The 20662-nt window shown below is 48.9% G+C and overlaps 2 protein-coding genes across 9 annotated transcripts in view; one reads left to right on the top strand and one right to left on the bottom strand.

The window, feature by feature from the left end:
* LOC134730495 (basic proline-rich protein-like) overlaps positions 1-1915 on the bottom strand; it is an 82384-nt gene extending 80469 nt beyond the window's left edge. The window contains exons 1-2 of the mRNA XM_063604870.1: positions 952-1915; positions 564-686 (exon numbers count right to left, since the gene is read on the bottom strand). Of these exons, the coding sequence (XP_063460940.1) occupies positions 660-686; positions 952-1878 (954 nt within the window). The 5' untranslated portion in view covers positions 1879-1915 and the 3' untranslated portion in view covers positions 564-659. The remainder of the gene's footprint in view (positions 1-563; positions 687-951) is intronic.
* The window catches only part of BRPF3 (bromodomain and PHD finger containing 3), a 35920-nt gene continuing 16606 nt past the window's right edge, over positions 1349-20662 (top strand). For 5 of the 8 annotated variants that reach the window (XR_008625603.2, XR_008625602.2, XM_055113516.2 and 2 more), the window contains exons 1-7: positions 4809-6282; positions 9170-9326; positions 12105-12236; positions 14583-14711; positions 15012-15324; positions 16053-16355; positions 18364-18870. Coding sequence is in view for 6 of the 8 variants with exons in the window: in XM_055113516.2 (XP_054969491.2) it covers positions 4835-6282; positions 9170-9326; positions 12105-12236; positions 14583-14711; positions 15012-15324; positions 16053-16355; positions 18364-18870 (2989 nt within the window). In the remaining 2 variants the exon portion in view is untranslated. Of the gene's footprint in view, positions 1487-1895; positions 1935-2021; positions 2136-4808; positions 6283-9169; positions 9327-12104; positions 12237-14582; positions 14712-15011; positions 15325-16052; positions 16356-18363; positions 18871-20662 lie in introns of those variants that run through there. The other 3 variants (XM_034961946.3, XM_055113515.2, XM_014345336.5) reach the window with 3 other exon arrangements.

Genomic DNA, 20662 nt, shown 5'->3' on the forward strand with positions numbered 1-20662 from the left:
CAAAGTAGCAGTATGTTCACTTTAAACATTCAGAAAATTTGGATCCTAAGACTTTATCCTTCATCCTTCTGACTCTAGAATACATGTCCTTGATCATCAGAACCAAGAAAGAAATTGAGTCTCACCAGCTACACCACAAGTGCCGGCAGAGGAAACACTTTCAAACTGTCACTCACCTTCACATTTACAGGCAGCTTATCCATACGTCCTTTATAAACATCATTATGTATTGGTGCTTAAGACTTCAGTCACATGAGGTAAGCTTTCCAGTTTATAGGCAAAAGGGGGTGGCAATGGAGCCCTTTTCTTTATTTTTTTGTTTTTTTAGATCAAAACAAAAGCCAGTTTGGTCTGATGCTGCCATTTGTCAAGCATCTTTTAGAAAGCCGCCTAGTGCATTAAATTAACCAAGTCAGGTTTAAAGTGTTTCCCATGCCCACAGTGACAGACGAGTTACCAGGCATGCTTAAGCAGACTATCAAACTTTTGTTTACTCCTTTTAAACGGAAAGTCAGATTTTTTTTTTTTTTTAAAAGATGTGTGGTGCGGAACAAGACGCTCACCTGTACACAACAAAGGCAGGTCTTTCCCGGCTGTTCTCACTGGGGGAGGGGATGGACAATCGCTAGACCTTTGTCCTCAGGTCCTGGGCATGGGGGTTAGGGGAGACGCGACTTTCTGGGCACCTGCAGTCAAGAAACTACATATTGGTTTTGACCTCAACGACTGCCCTGGCTTAACCTTTGGAGAGGCCCTTTAGTTCGGGGAGGGGGCTTGCTGCTCCAAACCGTAGCCACGTCACCCACAAGGACTGGGGAGGAAATGACTGACCGCTCAAGAGTCAGGGACCCCTGTCTCTCCCAACTAGACCCGAACGTCCACAGCCCTCTTATCGGGCTCGCCCCGTGGCGGGCAGGGCCGTGGTGCGCAGGGATCGCGGCGGGCGCAGACCCGGTCTCTTGCTCGGTGTCCCCGCCGCGCCCGCACCGCCACCGTGAGGCCGAGCCGGGGACGGTGCCCCGTGGCGGCGGCGGCGGCGCCTCCGCGCTCCTCTCCGCACCGCCCCGGCCGCCGCCGCGCCAGGCACGGGCGGGGGGATTTTTTTCCCGTTTCCCCCTCTTTCGCGCTCTCGCTCCTGTTCAGCGGGAGAGCCCGCAGAGTCAGGGAGGGAGCGAGGGAAGGGGTGGAGGTGGCGGGGGGAGGCCGGAGGGGCGGATCCTGCCTGGGGGCTGATCCCTCCCTCCCCTCGGCCGGGCTCCGTGGCGGCAGCGGCAGCAGCGGCGGCTCCATTCCCCCTCCTCCCCCGGGAGCGGCGGCGGCGGCCGGGCCGGGGCCCCAGCGCGGGCCGGGAGGGGGCACGGCGGAGGCCACGGAGGCAGGCGCGGGAGAAGACCGCGCTCCGCTTCCCGGGCCGCGCCGACCTGCTCGGCGGCCTGCCCGCCCGCGCCCAGGGGCCCCGAACGGTGGGGCCGGGCAGGCGGCTGAGGTAATGGGGGCGGCAGCGGGGCCGGACAGAGCGGGGGCGGGGGCATCGGGGCCTTCGGAGACCAGGGACTGCACGGGGGGAAACCGGAGAAGCGGGGGGCTTTCCGAGCAGGGCGGGGGCGGTGCGAAAGCTCTCTCCTGGAGCGAGGGCGGCGGCAGGGAAGGAGAAGGCGGGTGAGCGGGGGAGCTGAGAAGCGAGGACCCCCTCCCGCAGCCGCCATCTTGTCTCCCCCCCAGCCCTGGATTCCGAGCCGCTAAGCCCCGCCCCCGCCACGCCTTCCAATTGGCCTGGCCAGGCGAGAGTCCCGCCCCTTGAGCGGCCCTTGGTCCCCTGGGTCCCTCTGACGGGCAGGTGACGCAGCCAATGGGTTCTCGCCTCTCCGCCCCGCTCATTCGCTGGCGCTCGCTTTCTCTGTCTGAGGGTCGGACTCCACGTCAGGCTGTCTCTGGTGCGCTCGCCCCTCCCCTCTGAGGAGATGTTATTTCCCTCCTTTCTTCTCCGAGGGGTCAAGATTCTTCTGGAAGAGGTGCCCCCTTAAAGGAGCAGGAGCCTTGGCTGGGGTCCTCCTTGTCTCCTGAGTATCTTGTGTGAGGTGCAGGGGATACAGTCTAATTGCAGAAGCTCCTCATTCTCCGGGGACCTGGATGGGGTGGGTGAGCGAGGAGTCAGGGGGTGCCGAGGGGAAATCTGGGGGCGCGGGGGTTGTTGGAGATATTTTGGAGGTGTGTATGTGGGAAGGGCTGTGTAGGTTGAGAAACTCCCGCCAAAAAACTCTAGACTGTAAGCTCCTTGTGGGCGAAACTCTTTTCATTTCCCTCATCAGCAGTCCCTTCCCCCTCTAGAGTTTCTCCCCGGTGTCTGGAGGCGTGGGTGGGACAAAACACGTCTGTGTAGAGTCTTGCATGGTCGAGAGATGCTTGAGCAGCCGAGGAGGTGGCAGGTGGGGAAGGAGAAGATGGAGCGGCTTTCATGAAAGTGGGCGCCGCACCGCCTGTCTGCGCTGTTTGGGGTCGGTGTGGAGGCAGATGTTCTCACCTCTTCTAGGGCCTCGGTGCCTTTGGAGGGGTGGGTGATGAAGCAGGTCTGTTGGCCCTGTCTGCCCCCAGGGACTTGGCATTTGTAAGGAATCCAGTAGCCAAGGACCTCTGGAACCCGGACAGAACTGCTGCGATGATTCTGTTTCCTTTGGCTCCAAATGGGGTGTGTGCCAGCCCGCCTGGCACTGCTCCTCAGCCAAATTGGTTTTTTGTTTGTTTCAGTCACACTTTGGGATTGGAAGGCCTTTCAAGTAAAGATGTTAATAATACCTTATTAACAAGTAGCACCTAGAGAGCTAGATTGTGTTACCCTCATTTTACTGATGGAGTATGGAGGCATAGAGAGCTTAAGGGACTTTCTCCAGGTCACAGAGGGCCAAGATTAGAACCTAGATTGCCCCAGAGCCTCGTTTTGTACCAGACCATAGCACCTCTGTGGTGTTCTTAATTCCCACTGAGAGGAATTGAGCATCGGAAGACCTGGGTTCAAATTGTAGCGTTATCACTTACTAGCTTTAGGTTGAGTGACATCTTTCTGAGCTTCTGTGTAGATGATAATAGCTACACCATCTCCTAAGGTAGTTGTGAGAAATATTAAAAGTAAGAGGGCTTTGTAGTTTGGAAAAAGTGCTTTTATTATCACCGTCTCTACTTTATATAGATGGTAGACCCTGCAACCAAGGCGATGAATTGTTTTTCTCTTTGAAATCTTCTCTCTGTTCATATCCTTCCAAGTCTGCCCACACCATGGGGCCCTGTATCCCCAAAGGTCTCTCCTGGTGGTGACAGCCTTGGTAACTGCCTACCGCAGCTCCTTATGAGCTTGTCATCCAGAGAATGATGGGGGAAACTAGGACTTTCTCTTGGCTGTACAAGGATAGACTAGATATGAGTGTTCTGGGAGAGACTTTTGAGGTAACAGAATGCATTGAGAGTTTACCTCAGATACTGCCCAGATCATCTTGGCCTTAGGTCGAATGAAGGTCCTAGACAGGCCACTATAACTTCAGAGATCTCTTGGAGCCACTCTCAGAGCTTCTAGGGTTTGTTTCTGCCTGGAAATGTACTAGTTGGTGTATCCTGGATCAGGGATTCCCAACCCCCAGGCCGCAGACTGTGGCCTGTTAAGAACCAGGCCATACAGCAAGAGGTGAGTGGCGGGCAAGCGAGCATTACCATCTGAGCTCTGCCTCCTGTCAGATCAGCGGCTGCTTTGGATTCTCATAGGAGCGCGAACCCTACTGTGAACTGCGCATGTGAGGGATCTAGGTTGCATGCTCCTTATGAGAATCTGACTAATGCCTGATGATCTGAGGTGGAACAGTGTTCACCACCCACCCTCATCTGTGGAAAAATTGTCTTCCACGAAACCAGTCCCTGGTGCCAAAAAGGCTGGGGACCGCTGTCCTGGATGGTGCCTTTTGTAGGGAATACCCTGCATACTGTAGTTTGAAGCCCTTAGACCATGTATCATAGATATTTCAGATGCCTTCACCCCTTCACCTCTAGGCAGGGTCAAGGAGTAGGGTTTCTGATCGTGGTAAGAGATATTGGGAGAAGACTCTAGTGACTTTTGATCCTCTGATGGGGCCCATTGTTCACATACAGAGCTTGACAGTGGATGCTTTTCTTGTTTTCTTTTCTAAACCGTTAACTACATGTGTTTTCCATAGTTAGCTGTCGCACAGCTTTATGTACATCATTAGAACATTAGATCTTTCCCCATGTTACACTGTAATAATCTGCTTACTTTTCTGTCTTTTGAGTTAGACAGGGCTCCTTGAGGGCAGGGATCATGTGTGTTTGATTTCTTCTTTCATTCAACTAATACTTATTGAGTGGTTACTTAGGAGCTAAGCACTGCTCCAGGAAATGGGGATACAGCAGTGAACAAGACAAACAAAAATTCTTCCCCTCATGGAGCTTATATTCTAGTGGAAGGAAGGAAACAATAAACATAGTAGTAGGTAAATTATGTAGCATGGTATAAGATGATGAATGTTAAAGGGAAAAATAAAGCAGAATGAAAGGTAGATTGCTGGTGGAGGAAAAGGATTTGCAATTTTAGATAAAGTGGTCAGAGAAGGTCTCACTGAGAAGTGTTGTTCACTTGAAGAAATGAAAGACTCAAAGGAAGTGAAGGAGCAAGCCATGTGGATGCCTGAGGGGCAAGTTGTTCAGACAGAGGGAAAAGCCAGTCCTCTTGGTGGATGCTTGATCATATGGGAGGATGAATGGGTGCATAAGGGCATCCAACTCATAGTCTCCTGGCCTTCTCTCCTTAGGCCTGTCCCCTCAGTTCCCAGGTGCCATGAGGAAGCCTCGTCGGAAGTCCCGGCAGAATGCCGAGGGCCGGCGTTCCCCGTCCCCCTACAGTCTCAAGTGCTCACCCACCCGGGAGACCCTGACATATGCCCAGGCCCAGCGGATTGTCGAGGTAGACATTGATGGACGCCTGCATCGTATCAGCATCTATGACCCACTCAAAATCATCACTGAGGATGAGCTAACTGCCCAGGATATCACCGAATGCAATAGTAACAAGGAAAACAGTGAACAGCCTCAGTTCCCTGGCAAGTCCAAGAAACCCTCATCCAAGGGCAAAAAGAAGGAATCCTGCTCCAAGCATGCATCTGGTACTTCCTTCCACCTCCCACAGCCCAGCTTCCGTATGGTGGACTCAGGCATCCAGCCAGAAGCCCCCCCGCTGCCTGCTGCCTACTATCGCTACATTGAGAAGCCACCTGAAGACCTGGATGCAGAGGTAGAGTATGACATGGATGAGGAGGACCTTGCCTGGCTGGACATGGTGAATGAAAAACGGCGAGTAGATGGGCACAGTTTGGTGTCTGCAGATACCTTTGAGCTGCTGGTAGACCGGCTTGAGAAAGAGTCATACTTGGAGAGTCGCAGCAGTGGGGCCCAACAGTCACTCATCGATGAAGACGCTTTCTGCTGTGTGTGCCTGGATGATGAATGTCACAATAGCAATGTTATTCTCTTCTGTGACATCTGCAACCTGGCTGTACACCAGGAGTGCTATGGCGTCCCATACATCCCTGAGGGCCAGTGGCTATGCCGCTGCTGCCTGCAGTCTCCCTCCCGGCCTGTGGATTGCGTCCTTTGCCCCAATAAGGGTGGCGCCTTCAAACAGACCAGTGATGGGCACTGGGCCCATGTGGTGTGTGCCATCTGGATCCCTGAAGTCTGCTTTGCTAACACCGTGTTCTTGGAACCTATTGAGGGCATTGACAATATCCCGCCTGCCCGCTGGAAACTAACCTGCTATATCTGCAAGCAGAAAGGGCTAGGTGCAGCCATCCAGTGCCATAAGGTGAACTGCTACACAGCATTCCATGTGACATGTGCACAGCGGGCTGGGCTCTTCATGAAGATTGAGCCCATGCGCGAAACCAGCCTCAATGGCACCATCTTTACAGTGCGCAAGACTGCCTACTGTGAGGCCCACTCGCCACCAGGTGCGGCCACTGCTAGGAGGAAGGGCGACTCCCCTAGAAGCATCAGTGAGACTGGCGATGAGGAAGGGCTGAAGGAGGGTGATGGAGAGGAGGAAGAAGAGGAAGAGGTGGAGGAAGAGGAGCAGGAAGCCCAAGGCGGGGTGAGTGGCCCCCTCAAGGGAGTGCCCAAGAAAAGCAAGATGAGTTTGAAGCAGAAGATCAAGAAGGAGTCAGAGGAAGCAGGCCAAGACACACCCTCCACTCTCCCCATGCTCGCTGTCCCACAGATACCCTCTTACAGGTAAGCATGCCCAGAAGGGCTCCTTAGGGACTCATGGTTTCTTCTTGGGTTGGTGTTGGCCCTGTGCCAGGCCTTCGCTTAACACAGTTGGACACTATATCCTCCTCCCCAAATTTAAACTCTTCCTTTTGACCCCAGGCTCACCTGGCCTGGTTTGTGGTTTTGATTTTGCCCTCAGAGTAATGTATTTCCTTTAGTTCAAAGTGAAATAAAACACTTAAGTTACTTAGAAACTCAGGTGATAGGATATCTAAGAGAGTATTTTTCAATAGGGGCACTAACTGACATTTTGGACAGGATAATTCTTCATTATTAGAAGTGTCCTGTACATTTCTAGATGTTTAGTATCCCTGGTCTTTGTAAATGCCAGTCGCATCCCCTCCCCCATTGCCTGGTCTTTGTGACAAACTCAAACACTCCTCATGCATGTTTTCAAAAACCCTTGGGGAGGGTAGAACTAATTACCCAGTGAAGAACCACTGTTTCAGAGGATCGGCATGGCCATCTGCTGTCCAGCAAGTTCTGTCCTGGGTATGAGGGGGGTGGTGGTGTGGAGAGAACATGCTATTCCTCCTCTTGAAGCTTTAGATTTAGGGATAAGAGGATCATTCAGTTCAGCTGTGTAGCTAAGCTCTGTGGACCCCCCCCCCCCCCCGCCCCCGCCATTGAGTCTGTAGAGAGCCCATGGTACCTGTTTTAAAACATCAGAGAGGTATCTGGAACCATTGGAGGGATGGGAGCTTGGCAGAGAAGCAAGAGATAGGGAAGATTTCCTAGCAGAGGCTCATCTCAGGGGTGGTATTCATTAAACAGTATACACTGTTAGAGCAGGAAGGAGTCTTGGAGACTGTTCATCTGATGTAGTCCTTGCACCTTCTCCCACACCCCCAGATGAAGAAACTGCGGCCAAGGGAGGTAAAGTTGTTCACTCCTTTATTCATTCAATGATATATTTATTGAGCACTTAATACATGCCATGTCCTGTTCTAAGGGATGGAACCAGGTGGAAAGTGACAGACCCTATACCACAAGAGCTGGGGCTCATGATGCCTCTAGGTTGCATTCCTGTAGTCCGTCTCTCTTGATGAGAAGGGTAGAGAGAAAGGAGTGCTGGGGAAAGAGTTGTGTGAGAGCTATGAATAGGCAACCAGACTTGCCAGGCTGGGAAGAAGACATAAGTGCGAGATCAGAAGGGGGAGGCTCTTATTGCCAGTTATTACCCAAGTTAGAATTTCAGTGACTCTGTATGTGTTTTCTAGTCACAGAGCTGTTCTAGGTTATTCTTTTTCCTGAGGTAAGTGGGTGGATGCTTAGTTCCCATCTGTAGGGTGGTTTTACCCTGAGGCTAGAATCTTTGGTTGACATATATGTTGTTCTAGATTCCTCTTGCTGGGGCCAGCAGAGCTTGCTGGCTAAGAACCAGACAAACCTACATTTGAAACCCAGTTCTGTGACTTAGTACCTTTGTGACTTTTGGCAAGTTGCTTAGCTGCTCTAAGCCTTAGTTTATTTGTAAATGAACCCACCACATAGAGTTGTTGTGAGAAATAAATGAGATAATATAAGTAAAGCACTTAGCACAGTGTCTGGCAAATAGTAAGTGCTCAATAAATGGTGACTACTGCTGCTGCTGCTATTTTATTATTGCTGTTCTTTTCCCTACCTGCACAAATGCTGTTGGGATCCTCCATGGCCAAGAGGTAGAGGGAGGGTGCTGCCTACATCTGGGCAGGTGTGCTTGGCATGGACATTGGTCGGGATCTGTCCTTTGGGGAGAGGCCTAGTTCTTGATTTTATAAGCTTGGCTTTGGGGCAGGAATGTCTGACTGTGGAGAGGAGCAAGGCCTAGGTGAGCAATGTCCTGCCCAACATGCCCATCCTTCTAAGGTTTCAACTTGTTTAGCTGTGCTTATCTTTGTTTCAATGGAGTGGCATGAAGAGAAAAAGGAGAGGAAACACCACAAGAGCACTGAGGCCTTGCTTACCCTGTGGATAACCAGTCTGGGGATGTACCGTGGTATAGCAGAGAGATAGTGGATTCAAATCCAACCTGGATCCACCATCTTATTAGCTGTATTAGTTACTTTGACAGTTTATTCAGCTTCTGTTCCTATGCTGCCTTTCCATCTTTTGTAAAATGGAAATAATGATACCCACCTTGCAATATGGATATTAAAGACAGATATTATAGGCTTGCATTAGTTCCTCTCCTACCCCTTTTCCTCCCCCAAGGAGTTACTGGCTTAAACCCTGACCTTAAGACTTTTGAGTAGTTTAGCCAGCTGGGTTTTCACATTTCCCATCCTCTTACATCTTTAGATCCAATTTTTTTTTCATTTGGTTCAAAATTAAACAACATTTTTAGGCTGTTGAGGTTTATACCATGAAAAACCAGACGTCAAACAAGTCTAAGGGGTTGCATTGGGCTCAGCCTGGTTGTGGGCTACCCCCTGGTTTGATGGGACTCTCAGCCGCAGAAGGCAGGAAATAGTGGCCACATTAACCATAGCTTACCCAAGTTCCTGTTCCCTTTCGCTGCTTTTATAAGAGGAGGCTGGGGGTATTGAGGCATAGGCTTGTTTCTCAGTCCGTACGTGGAACGAGGAAGTCTGGGACCATAGGAAACAGGACTCTGGGAGATGGTTCTTTTGGAGGATTAGGACTGCAAGGCAAGAGGTGGAAAAGCAAATGAAATAACTCATGCTGAATCTGAGCTGCTTAACTTTACTGTCCTTTTCAAGCCTTTCTCTGAGGTGAGGTATTTGGCCATTTTATTCTGTCTTCCTGTATAAGGTTCAGAAATGAACCAGGTCTGGATAGGATGCATAGGCTGTAATCTGGGCTGCCCACTGACCTTGTCTTTCACTTCCGTGTGCCTCTACTCAAGGTTGAACAAGATCTGTAGTGGTCTCTCCTTTCAGAGGAAAAACCAGTTTATGCAGCGGCTTCACAACTATTGGCTGTTGAAGCGGCAGGCACGGAATGGTGTCCCTCTTATCCGGCGCTTGCACTCCCATCTGCAGTCCCAAAGAAACGCTGAGCAGGTAGGTGCAGTGGTGATTTGAGGCTGGTAGAGGGAGGTGGAGAGTGAAGGAAAAGGAATGATGGTTGGGGTGGGGCTGGCACCCCTTCTTGATCCCTCCATGGAGCCTTTGCCTACCTGTCTGGGTGGCCTATCCCAGGAACAACCCCCAGCACTGCAGAGATCTTCAAGCAGCTCCTTCTGGATGGATGAGGCTTGACTTTGTAGAGAATTCTAGGGGAGAGTGGAGAGCATGCCTAGCTTTCCATATATGTGGGGAAAATCCTCTAGATGTAGCAGAAAGCCAGAAGTAGGCTGAATGAGAGCCAGGGTGGCCACATTGTGTTAATTAGGAAAAGGTGCCCTTTCCTCAAGACATTATACTGCCATCTGCCAAAACATGTTTCATAGTAAATACACAAATTTACGATCTAAGTTGTAGCACACAGCCTGTCCAATTGTGGTGGCTGTTAGCCATTAGCAACTGGAGTTGCTGCATGTTTAATGTTTTCTGCTCCTAATTTCTCTTATTTTAACTCTTTAGTTCTTTCTCCCCCTTTACCTGTTCTATTCTTTCTGCCTTTAAGTGTTCCCACACTGCTGCTCCAGAGATGAAGCAAAGCTTTATGTGAGTCTGGTGCATTCTGCATTCTGTCTGATCTCACTTTTGCCTTTTATAACTAAACTCCTGAAGTATAAGCCTGTATCTGGCCCCCCTTGAACCTTTTGGTCCACCTGCTCCACTGAAGCCTCCCCTAAAACATCAGCTACCTTCTCCTAGGAAGTCTTTCCTTATATTCTCACCTGATTGATCATTGGGCTGCATTTGACACCACAAATGACTTTGTCTAAGAGCTTCTCTGTGATACCACTTCCGGCTGCTTCTACCTCTCTGACTGTACCCTATGCTGATCCCACTTCTTGCTCTTTAATGGTAACATTCTCAGTGGCTCTGCTATCTGCTCGTTTGCTTGGAGAACATGTCCAATCTCATAATTGACAATAACTGTAATAGCAGCTCCAGACTTTTTGTCTTGTCCTCATCCCTTTTTTCTGCCATCAGTCCCTCAGGGATGTTTCCATGTGGATGTTGTTAATTTGTAACTCAAATATTGGAAATTAATTATCTTTTTTCCTCTCAGTAAACTTATTTCCCCATCATTATGGCTCTCCCCTCCCTCCTGGACTCATGTCAAGAGTTCCCCACCTTGGAGTTACTTTTGACTCTTTACTCCCTAAGGGCCATTTTTAATCATCCTTTAAGCTGCTTTGGGGGCTTTATCAACATGGGTTTTTGTCTTCATTCTGCAGCTCTCCTGCTCATCCATGCCCTCTTAATCTCAGCAATAGCTTTCTAGGTGATCTCCAGCCTCTAATTCTTTCTTTGATCTTCAACTGGTAGTTTCTTTTTTTTTTTTTTTTTTTTTTGAGACGGAGTCTCGCTCTGTCGCCCAGGCTGGAGTGCAGTGGCGCGATCTCGGCTCACTGCAAGCTCCGCCTCCCGGGTTCACGCCATTCTCCTGCCTCAGCCTCCCGAGTAGCTGGGACTACAGGCATGCATCACCACGCCCGGCTAATTTTTTGTATTTTTAGTAGAGACGGGGTTTCACCGTATTAGCCAGGATGGTCTCGATCTCCTGACCTCGTGATCCGCCCGCCTCGGCCTCCCAATCAACTGGTAGTTTCTTATTCACATGCTGTTGGGATCCTCCATGGCCAAGAGGTTGTAGAGGGAGGGTGCTGCCTACATCTGGGCAGGTGTGCTTGGCATGGACATTGGTGGGCATCTGTCCTTTGGGGAAAGGCCTAGTTCTTGATTTTATAAGCTTGGCTTTGGGGCAGGAATGTCTGACTGTGGAGAGGAGCAAGGCCTAGGTGAGCAATGTCCTGCTCTTCCATTCTCTTACTTCCTCTTCCAGAATATACTCCTCTTTCTAGGCAGGCGAAGTTAAGGCTCTTTTGCCTTACATTTGAAGCTTCTTATTAGCTGTATCCTGGATCTTCCTTGGCTTTTGTAGTTCTCCAGCATCTCTGTTCTGGCCAGCCTGTTTCACTTACTAAGCAAAGAATCACTAATTCTGCCTCTACATTTCTGCCCCTTTCATCCCTTTGGTTCCAGAAGAGACCATCCTTACTACTTTGCCCATCCATGTCTGTCACCTACCTGTATGTTAAACTCTAGTAAGAGTCTTCACCAGGAAGCTTCTCTGATCTAACCTCCACCTACTCAGATCTTCTATTTTGTATCCTCTTAGCATTTTATTTCCAGTTTATATTATTAGTTTGTATTATCTTTATGCTAATATGCCCTTGTGCTTCAAGCTCTAGGTCTCTTCCCTTCCCCTGACTCCAACTGTAATTTTTTCTAGGGCAGGAATCGTGATTTGTTTGTTGTTGTTTTACCAGAGTATGTTCAGGCTTATAGTAAGAACCTTGCTTTGTTTTCTAGCCAAGTGAAAGCTCTAGGGTGAAATTCTTTTCACCCCTGAGGTCAGTTTTCTTATGAAATTCTTTCTGACCCAGAGGGCCATAGCTGCTCTCTGGCATACCTGGGGATAGGGGGAAGCAGTCCCAGATCCTACTCCAGCAAAGGTTATTGCTTTATAATGAAGAAACAGTGCTGTAATACTGGGGCAGCTCAGGAGGAAGGCATGGGGTAGAGAGGGGTGGAAGGGCTCTTGGAACTGTGGGTCAAGGAAGGGGACAAGACTTTTACCTGCTGCAGCCCCGTGAGGCTTGAACAGGGAGAGGACTTTTGCAAGAAGGAGGTTCCTAGTCCCTCTTCTCTTCCCTCCTGTAGCGAGAGCAGGATGAGAAGACAAGTGCAGTGAAGGAGGAGCTGAAGTATTGGCAGAAGCTCCGGCATGACTTGGAGCGGGCGCGGCTGCTGATTGAGCTGATTCGGAAGAGAGAGAAGCTCAAACGAGAGCAGGTAAGGAGGAGCCCCCAGCCCTAGGGCCCTAGTTCAAGGCCACTTTCTCCCACTATTAGTCTAGTATTGGGAAATCTGGGAGCCCCTGCCTTATGCTAGCTTTCTTTCTCCCCTCCCTACCCAGGATTGTAGGCTCCAAGATCTGCCTACTTTGTATTAGATGTGGTGCTACTGATGGTTTCTATAGTTTGGATTTCAGCTCCTGGTGGCCTCAAGCATAAGCTTAATATCATATGCCTGGGCCTGTCCCTGTATTTTCTGATTCAGGAAGTCTCTCAGAGGGAGCCTGGCCTTGAGGATTTTGAAAAGCTTCTTAGACCATTCTCATGGGCATCATCAGTTGAAAGCCTCTGGCCTGGGAACTTCTGAGGGTTCCCACTTGACTCTTAAACACTTATGGTCCTGAATCATTTAAATTTTCTGTTTCTCCTCTGTTCTAGGAGATTTTAAGCCCTTGAGCATAGGAAATGTTGAGGTAGGTAGTGTAGCATAGTGTTTAGGAACATGGGCTATGGCACCAGACTGCCTGGGTTTAAATCCTGCCTCTTCTACTGACTACCTGTATGACATTAAGCAAGTTCTTTAATCGCTTAATACATCGGTTTTCTCACCTGGAATATGGGGGTAATTATAGAGCCTACATCATAAGGTTGTTTTGAGGATTAGATGACTTCATCATGTAAAGAGCTTAGAACAGTGCCTGGCACATAGTAACAGCCAGAGAAATGTCAGCTGCTGTCATTATTATTATTATCAATACTCTTTGCTTCTCTGAAGTGTCTACTGCACATGGCAGAGAGCAAATACTATTAATTAAGTGGATGAAAAGCCAAAACTGTTCTCTCTGGTCTAGGAATAGCAGCTGTCACTCACATGCTTCAGAGGCCCGGGTTAAAGATGTTCCTTTCTTGCCGGGCACAGTGGCTCATGCCTGTAATCCCTGCATTTAGGGAAGCAGAGGCAGGAGGATAGGTTGAGTCCAGGAGTTTGAGACGAGCCAGGGCAACAAAGCAAGACCTGTTCTCCACAAAAAGAGGAAAAAAAAAGATGTTTCTTTCTCTTTCTCCAAATTCTAATTCAGTGGTCAGCCTTAGCACAACCTCTTTTCTAGCAGGCCAGTAGCCTGAGTTTCCTCCTCATAGCCTGGGCAGCTCATGCCATATTTACCATGGATGGCCATGGAGGACATCTCAGGACCTTCTTCAAGGGTTCAAAATGTCTGTGCTGTCCCAGGCATGATCCCACAGCTGAACTTCTCATCTCATCTCTGGTTCAGAGAAATGAGAGAGAGAAGAAGGCCTGGTCCTGGGGGAAGTAGGCAGGCCTGTTTTGATATAGCCAAAAGGTGGAAATTTTCTATAGTCTTAATTTGTGGCTTCCCAACTTTTCACATTAGGGCATATGTAGAAAATAGCATTTGTACAGCATACTACTGTAAGTATATGAAGCTACTTGCCACTTGCGGGGGCAAGCCTGGAGGCCCTGGTGACCCCATGCTGACCCAGATGCTCCAAGGGCTGATGGAATCAGTATCTCAGCACACTGAATGGGAAATTCTGGTTCAAGCACATTTTACATCATCATTGTGTCCCTTGGACTAAGTCAGACCTGGGTTCAAATCCTATCTCTATTCTTTTCTAGCCAGATGACCTTAGACTAGTAACTCCTTCATCATGCTGTCTCTAAACCTCAGATTCCATATACATTTTTTTAATTTGTATTTTTTTTCTTTTAGTCCTTGGTGATCCTTGTTCTGATCCATATTTGTAAAATGGGGATAATAATTTCTGTTTCAGGGTTATCGTGATGATTAATTGAGGTAGTACAAGTACAGAGTTAGTGTGGCATAATGGTCAAGAGCACTCACTGTAGAATCACTGGGACTGAATCCCAACTCCGCTCCTTATTAGCTATGACTTTAGGCCAGTTACTTAGTTTCCTCTAGTTTCCTCCTAGTTCCTTAGTTACTTGGTTTCCTCTTTGTAAAATACCTCATCTGTTCCTACCTCATATACTCATTTATTTTACATAAAATGCTTAGAACATTACCTGGCATTTAGTAAGGGCTATAGAAGTGTTAATTATTATAATTGTAATGATAATTATTATTGTTACTGTAAATTTTAGTATGATGTTTGGTACATAGGAAACAATAATAAAATAGTAGCTGTTGGTGTCATTATTCCTAGGCTAAAGGTTGGGTGATAGCTTCTCATATACTGGTCAGCTTAATATTCTATGAAAATTTGTTGTACAAGATTGGTAAAAGTCAAACTATCAAGAAAAAGTTTCAGTACATCTTTGCAGGGGATGTTCTGATCTGATCTCACCCCACCTTCCCCACAGGTCAAAGTCCAGCAGGCTGCCATGGAGCTGGAGCTGATGCCATTCAATGTTCTGTTGAGGACAACACTGGACCTGCTGCAGGAGAAGGATCCTGCACACATCTTCGCAGAACCAGTCAACTTGAGTGAGGCAAGTTCCCCCTACTTTCCAAGTAGTAAATTCTTCTTGAACTGGAACAGGGTCTGAGTAGGCTAGGAAGGAGTTGGGCCACAGGGTGTACAAAACCAGGGGTAGGAGGGTGGGTCTGGCAAAGCTAGTAGACTTGCCCTTGATGAGGGGTCAGCAGGCCAGGGTGGGCCAGGACTGTAGGTCTTTGAGTTAGCCTGGCATGGCCAAATCAGAAATTGAGGAGGCCAAGAGTATTGGTGAAGGGTGTGCCTGTTTGGCTAGTAAATGGTTGTTGTAATTGTACAGGTTTTATATGTTTAGGTTCCAGATTACCTGGAATTCATATCCAAGCCAATGGATTTTTCTACTATGAGGCGGAAGCTGGAGTCCCACCTGTACCGCACCTTGGAGGAGTTTGAGGAGGACTTTAACCTTATAGTTACCAACTGCATGAAGTATAATGCTAAAGACACAATTTTCCACCGAGCAGCTGTCCGCCTGCGGGACCTGGGAGGGGCCATCCTACGGCATGCCCGGCGGCAGGCAGAGAACATCGGCTATGACCCCGAGAGGGGCACTCACCTGCCCGAGTCACCCAAATTGGAAGACTTTTACCGCTTCTCCTGGGAAGACGGTGAGAGGCCTGGATGGGTGGGGAGGAGAGGGGCCAGGAGGAGGCACAGGAACAGAGTCTACAGAGTGAGGGATCAGGGTGGTCCTTGGGCTATAGGTAGACTCCAGGAGCAAAGCTGAGGGTGAGCACAGACTGAGGTATACCTTTGTGGCTGGAATAGTTCTAAGGGTTAAAGTTTAACTAATGCACCCTGCACTTCTTAAGTGGTAGAAAAGGGGAATCAGGTACTAGTGGTCTGTTTGAAAAGCTTAAAGCTTCATCAGAGGTCTTCCTCTCTTGGATCCCCTCTGTATGGCATTGGAGCATGGGACAGGGAGAGTGCATTGCTGGTGTGTGTTTGGCTCATTCAGAAGATTGCAGGTGGAGGACCAGAAAAATGGAATTGCCTCTGAGCCCCACACGCTGCCTGTCCCTGCTCTCTGCTTCTCGATGGCAGCAGCCAGTCACTCAGGCCAGGGTATTGCCAAGCTGCCTCATGCCTGCTCCATGGAGCCCATAATCGTGACTGTGAACTGCTTCCTGCAGACGTTTCCCAGATTCTGACCTTGCCCCTGTGGCTGCCTTCTGGGCAGTGGTGTTGCAGGGCCAAGGCCCACAGTGACGCTGCTGGAAGCTGCTGGCCCAGGCATTCCAAGAGAGAGTTTTGCATCCGAAGGATTCGGCCCCTTTCTCTTGCCCTGTGCTGGGCAGGTCCTTCAGCCCCTTCTGTCCTCCCTTCTCCCTGGCAGTGGACAACATCCTCATCCCAGAGAACCGGGCGCATTTGTCCCCAGAGGTGCAGCTGAAGGAGCTGCTGGAGAAACTGGACCTGGTGAGCGCCATGCGGTCCAGTGGGGCCCGCACCCGCCGTGTCCGCCTGCTACGCCGGGAGATCAATGCCCTTCGGCAGAAGCTGGCACAGCCACCACCACCACAGCCACCATCACTCAACAAGACAGTATCCAATGGGGAGCTGCCAGCAGGGCCCCAGGGGGATGCAGCTGTGCTGGAGCAGGCCTTGCAGGAGGAGCCAGAAGACGATGGGGACAGAGGTGAGAGATAGTCACAGGCAGGCAGGGGGTTGGAGGGTAAAGAGGGACAAAGGCTAAGCTGAAATATCATAATGGGGGTATTCTTTCTGAGTTTAGATCTGACACTTGTGGGCAAGCAAAAGCGCTTGGAAGGGCCACACTTCCATGTATGGCAGGGATGATGTTCAAAATATTTAACAATCACTAGAGACCAAAATTTATCCATCTCAGTAGATGTTGGCTGTTATATTGGAGTGGGCTCCCAAAGGCCCCTGTTGTGGATATTTAGTTGCTGGATTGTGGGGAGTTTCAGGTGCTGCAGCCCAGCAGCTGTTTATTAGCCAATTAAGTATGTCAGTATTTTGCACCTGATACAGCCATATTGTACATACCAGTTAAATATCAGCCTACCTTGTAACATCACGTGGAGAGACTCTAGAGCAGGTTAGGTTGGGGTGTGAGGTGATAGCAGAGAAGGAAAGACCCTGGGCTTTTGAGCCACCTCATGGTTTTTACCCCATCTGGCTGAATCTACAGGCCCATCTCAAGTAGAGAGGCCAGACTATAAAAGATAGTTGGTTTCCACAGTTTTTCTTAATCTTGAGAAAAGACAAAAAAATAAAAATAAAAAAGAAGAAAAGACAGCTGGGGAAGTGACTCTCAGAAACCCAGGAACCTTATAAGCTAAGCTGCTTCTCATTCTTCTCCTTCATTGGGGATGGAATTGTCTCCCTCTTACCTGCCTTCGGATCTGAGCCTATAGCTTGGGAGGGCCTGTCACGCACACAGTCGAAAAGGCTGGAAGTTACTTCCAATGGATAGGGGCCCAAATTATAGGTAACAGCCCATTTTATTTTAGGTTGGCAGAGAATGGAGACATAGTTGAGAGATCACATTTGACATCAGAGGGCTTTATGTCCATTGTGACTCCTCTGGACTCCCCGTATGACAGTCAGCATGCCATTTGTATCCCTACTTCTGGGGCTGTGGCAGTACAGAGTTGTGCCCAGTAGGCCAACAGCATCACCTAGAAAGAAAAAAAAAAAAAAAAAGGTGTAGCCTCACCTCCCATAGATTCAGTTAGGGATGTCTGGGCTTTGGCTTGGAAGTCTCAATTTTTAAAAGTTTCAAGGTGGTAGGTGAGCAGACATGTTTGGCAACCACTGATTTAACTTACTTGGTCTCTGTTTTTCACATTTGTGAACTTTTTCTGCCTGCTGTACTTGTTCTTACTTGGGTGATGTGAAATAAAATCGATTGACAGATGAGAAAACTCTTGAGTCCAGTGAGAATTGTAGATACCTAATCTGTCAAGCTGAGACTTAACCTATTTATTGATTAAGCATGTGGCTTTCTTTGTGTAGAGCAATGGTTTGCAATCCTCACTTCATTAGACTCACCTGGTAAGCTTTAAAAAACAAAATATCCTATCTTTACAAATTTGGTTTCAGTTGGTATGGGATGGAGCCTAGGCATTGGAATTTTTAAGAAACTTCCTATGTGATTCTTATACATAGCCAGGGTTGAGAACTACTAGTGTAGATAAAACTTACTTCTCCTGGGGATGGGTACAGTGGCTCATCCCTGTAATCTCAGCACTTTGAGAGGCAGAGGCAGGGGGATTGTTTGAGGCCAGGAGTTTGAGACCAGCCTGGGCAACATAGTAAGACCCTATCTCTACAAAAATTTTTTTAAAAAATTAGCCTAGCCAAGTGTGGTGGTGTGTGCTTATAGACCTAGCTACTTTGGAGGCTGAGGCAGGATAATCACTTGAGCCCAGGAGTTTGTGGTTGCAGTGAGCTGTGATCAGACCACTGCACTCCAGCCTGGTCAACAGAGCAAGATCCTGTCTCTGAAAAAAAAAAAAACCTAATCCTCCTTTCTCTTTGCTTCAGATCTAAGACCTTGAATGCATCTCAAGCCTTATAACAGCCAATGCTTTTGGTCCTTGGTTGTCAGTGTCAGTATCTAGCTTGTAGGAGCAGACTCTTTCTAAAATGTTCAAGCAGATTCTCTTTTTTTCTAATAGATGACTCCAAACTGCCTCCTCCGCCAACCCTGGAGCCCACTGGGCCTGCACCTTCCTTGTCTGAGCAAGAATCCCCCCCGGAGCCCCCTACTCTGAAACCCATTAATGATAGCAAACCTCCAAGCAGGTTCCTAAAGCCCAGAAAGGTGGAAGAAGATGAGCTCTTGGAAAAATCACCACTGCAGCTAGGGAATGAGCCTTTGCAACACTTGCTCAGTGACAATGGCATCAACAGACTATCCCTCATGGCCCCTGACACCCCGGCCGGTACCCCACTTAGTGGTGTGGGTCGCCGCACATCAGTCCTCTTCAAGAAGGCCAAGAATGGGGTTAAGCTACAGAGAAGCCCAGACAGGGTCCTGGAGAATGGCGAGGACCATGGTGTGGCAGGCTCTCCTGCCTCTCCAGCCAGCATCGAGGAAGAGCGCCACTCCCGGAAGCGGCCAAGGAGCAGGAGCTGTAGTGAGAGCGAAGGGGAGAGGTCCCCCCAGCAGGAGGAAGAGACAGGTGACCCTGCCTGTGACTTCTCTTGATACTTCGCATCTGCTTTTCTGCTTTGCCTTGCCAACCAGCACCTTCCCCAATTGGCCATCTCTCTAATGGCCCCATTGGACAGCAATAGTAGCATTGAGGGCACCATAGCTCACAGTTGGGCCTGGCACGTGAGTAGCAGCCAGGGGAAATAGGCTTTGAGCAGGTATTTTCCAGAGAGCCAGATTGTGTCTGGGATTCGTTGGCCCTGAGGGTAATGCAATGTTGTATAAAGTAAAATGATTCCTACCTTCATTTCAGTTCATTCATCAAATATTTGTGTTGGGCACTGTTCTAGGCATTGGGGGAAAAAATCAATGAGCAAAACAGACAAAAATCTGCTCTCTTATGGGGGAATATATTAAAAGCAAATGAGTAAACCGTATCTTGTATTAGAAGATTTGGAGAAAGATCCAGCAGGGAAGGAATGCTAGAGTGGTCTTAGAGAGGGTGGCCAGGTTTTCTAAGGAGGTAACGTTTGAGTAAAGATCTGAAGGAGTTGAAGGCATGAGCTATTTGTATGTCTAGGGGAAGAACATTCCAAAAAGATAGACTAGAAAGTACATAGGTCCTGGAGGTGGGAACATGCCTGCATGTCTGAGGAACACTGAGGGAACCAGTTTGGCTGCAGCAGAGGGGGTGGGGTGGGGTGAGGTGGTGATAGAGGTAGGTAGTGGAGGTTCCATCACTAAAGAGAGGTTTTTTTTTGTTTTTTTGTTTTTTTGAGATGAGTCTTGCTCTGTCGCCCAGGCTGGAGTGCAGTGGCATGATTTCAGCTCACTGCAACCTCTGCCTCCTGGGTTCAAGCAATTCTCCTGCCTCAGCCTCCCAAGTAGCTGGACTACAGGTGCCCGCCACCACGCCTTGCTAATTTTTGTGTTTTTAGTGGAGATGGGGTTTCACCATGTTGGCCAGGCTGGTCACCTGACCTCAAGTGATTTGCCCGCCTCAGCCTCCCAAAGTGATGGGATTACAGGCATGAGCCACCGCGCCCCACCTAAAGTGTTCTTAATATACATCCAGCAGGAGCTAGTCATGAGTAGCTGTGAGGAAGTAATAAAATAAGTCAGACTTAATTCCAGCTCTGGAAGGTTCACAGGCCATTGGGCAAATGAGTCTCTCAAAATGTAGAGAAATCACAGTGGTGGACAGTATGTTGTTATTTGTCAGGTGAGAGGTAGCATTGCTAGAGGTGTTCAGGGAATTTGAGCTGTAGGAGTTGGGCTGAGCTGGCCCTGTGGGATGAGGGCAGACTGGAAAGGAATGGTTATGAAGGCCTCAGGCCTGGGTGTGTGGGAACAAGGAGGACAGAATCTCTGTGAGGGACAGCTTAGAGAGGGGCTTCCCAGAGCATCAGGAGCCAAGACTGGATGGGTGAGATGGGACTGAATGTGAAGGACTTTGAATGCCGGGCAGACTACTTAGGTCTTGGTGGGTTAGGGAAGACCCACTTTCTTGGCAGGGAGGGCTGCTCTTGGCTTTTGCTCTTTGTGTCCCTCATGTACTTTTATGTGGTGACTTTGGACTGTGTGGCCAGCACTTGCTTTTCTGTCTTCTTGCCTGACATTTTGTTTTCAGCAATACCTTCCCATCTCATCTGGCCAAAACTTTTCTGTGTTAGGGGAGTAAGTTGGTATATAGAGGCAAGAGCTTAAGGCCTGGAGTTAGGCATACCTGCACTCAAATCCCCAATTTCTTACTGGCTGTGTAACGACAGGAAAATTAATTAACTTCTCTGAGCCTGTTTCCTTATTCTTAATATGGGGTT

This window comes from Pan paniscus, chromosome 5 (genome assembly GCF_029289425.2).
Source record: "Pan paniscus chromosome 5, NHGRI_mPanPan1-v2.0_pri, whole genome shotgun sequence".
NCBI lineage: Eukaryota > Metazoa > Chordata > Mammalia > Primates > Hominidae > Pan > Pan paniscus.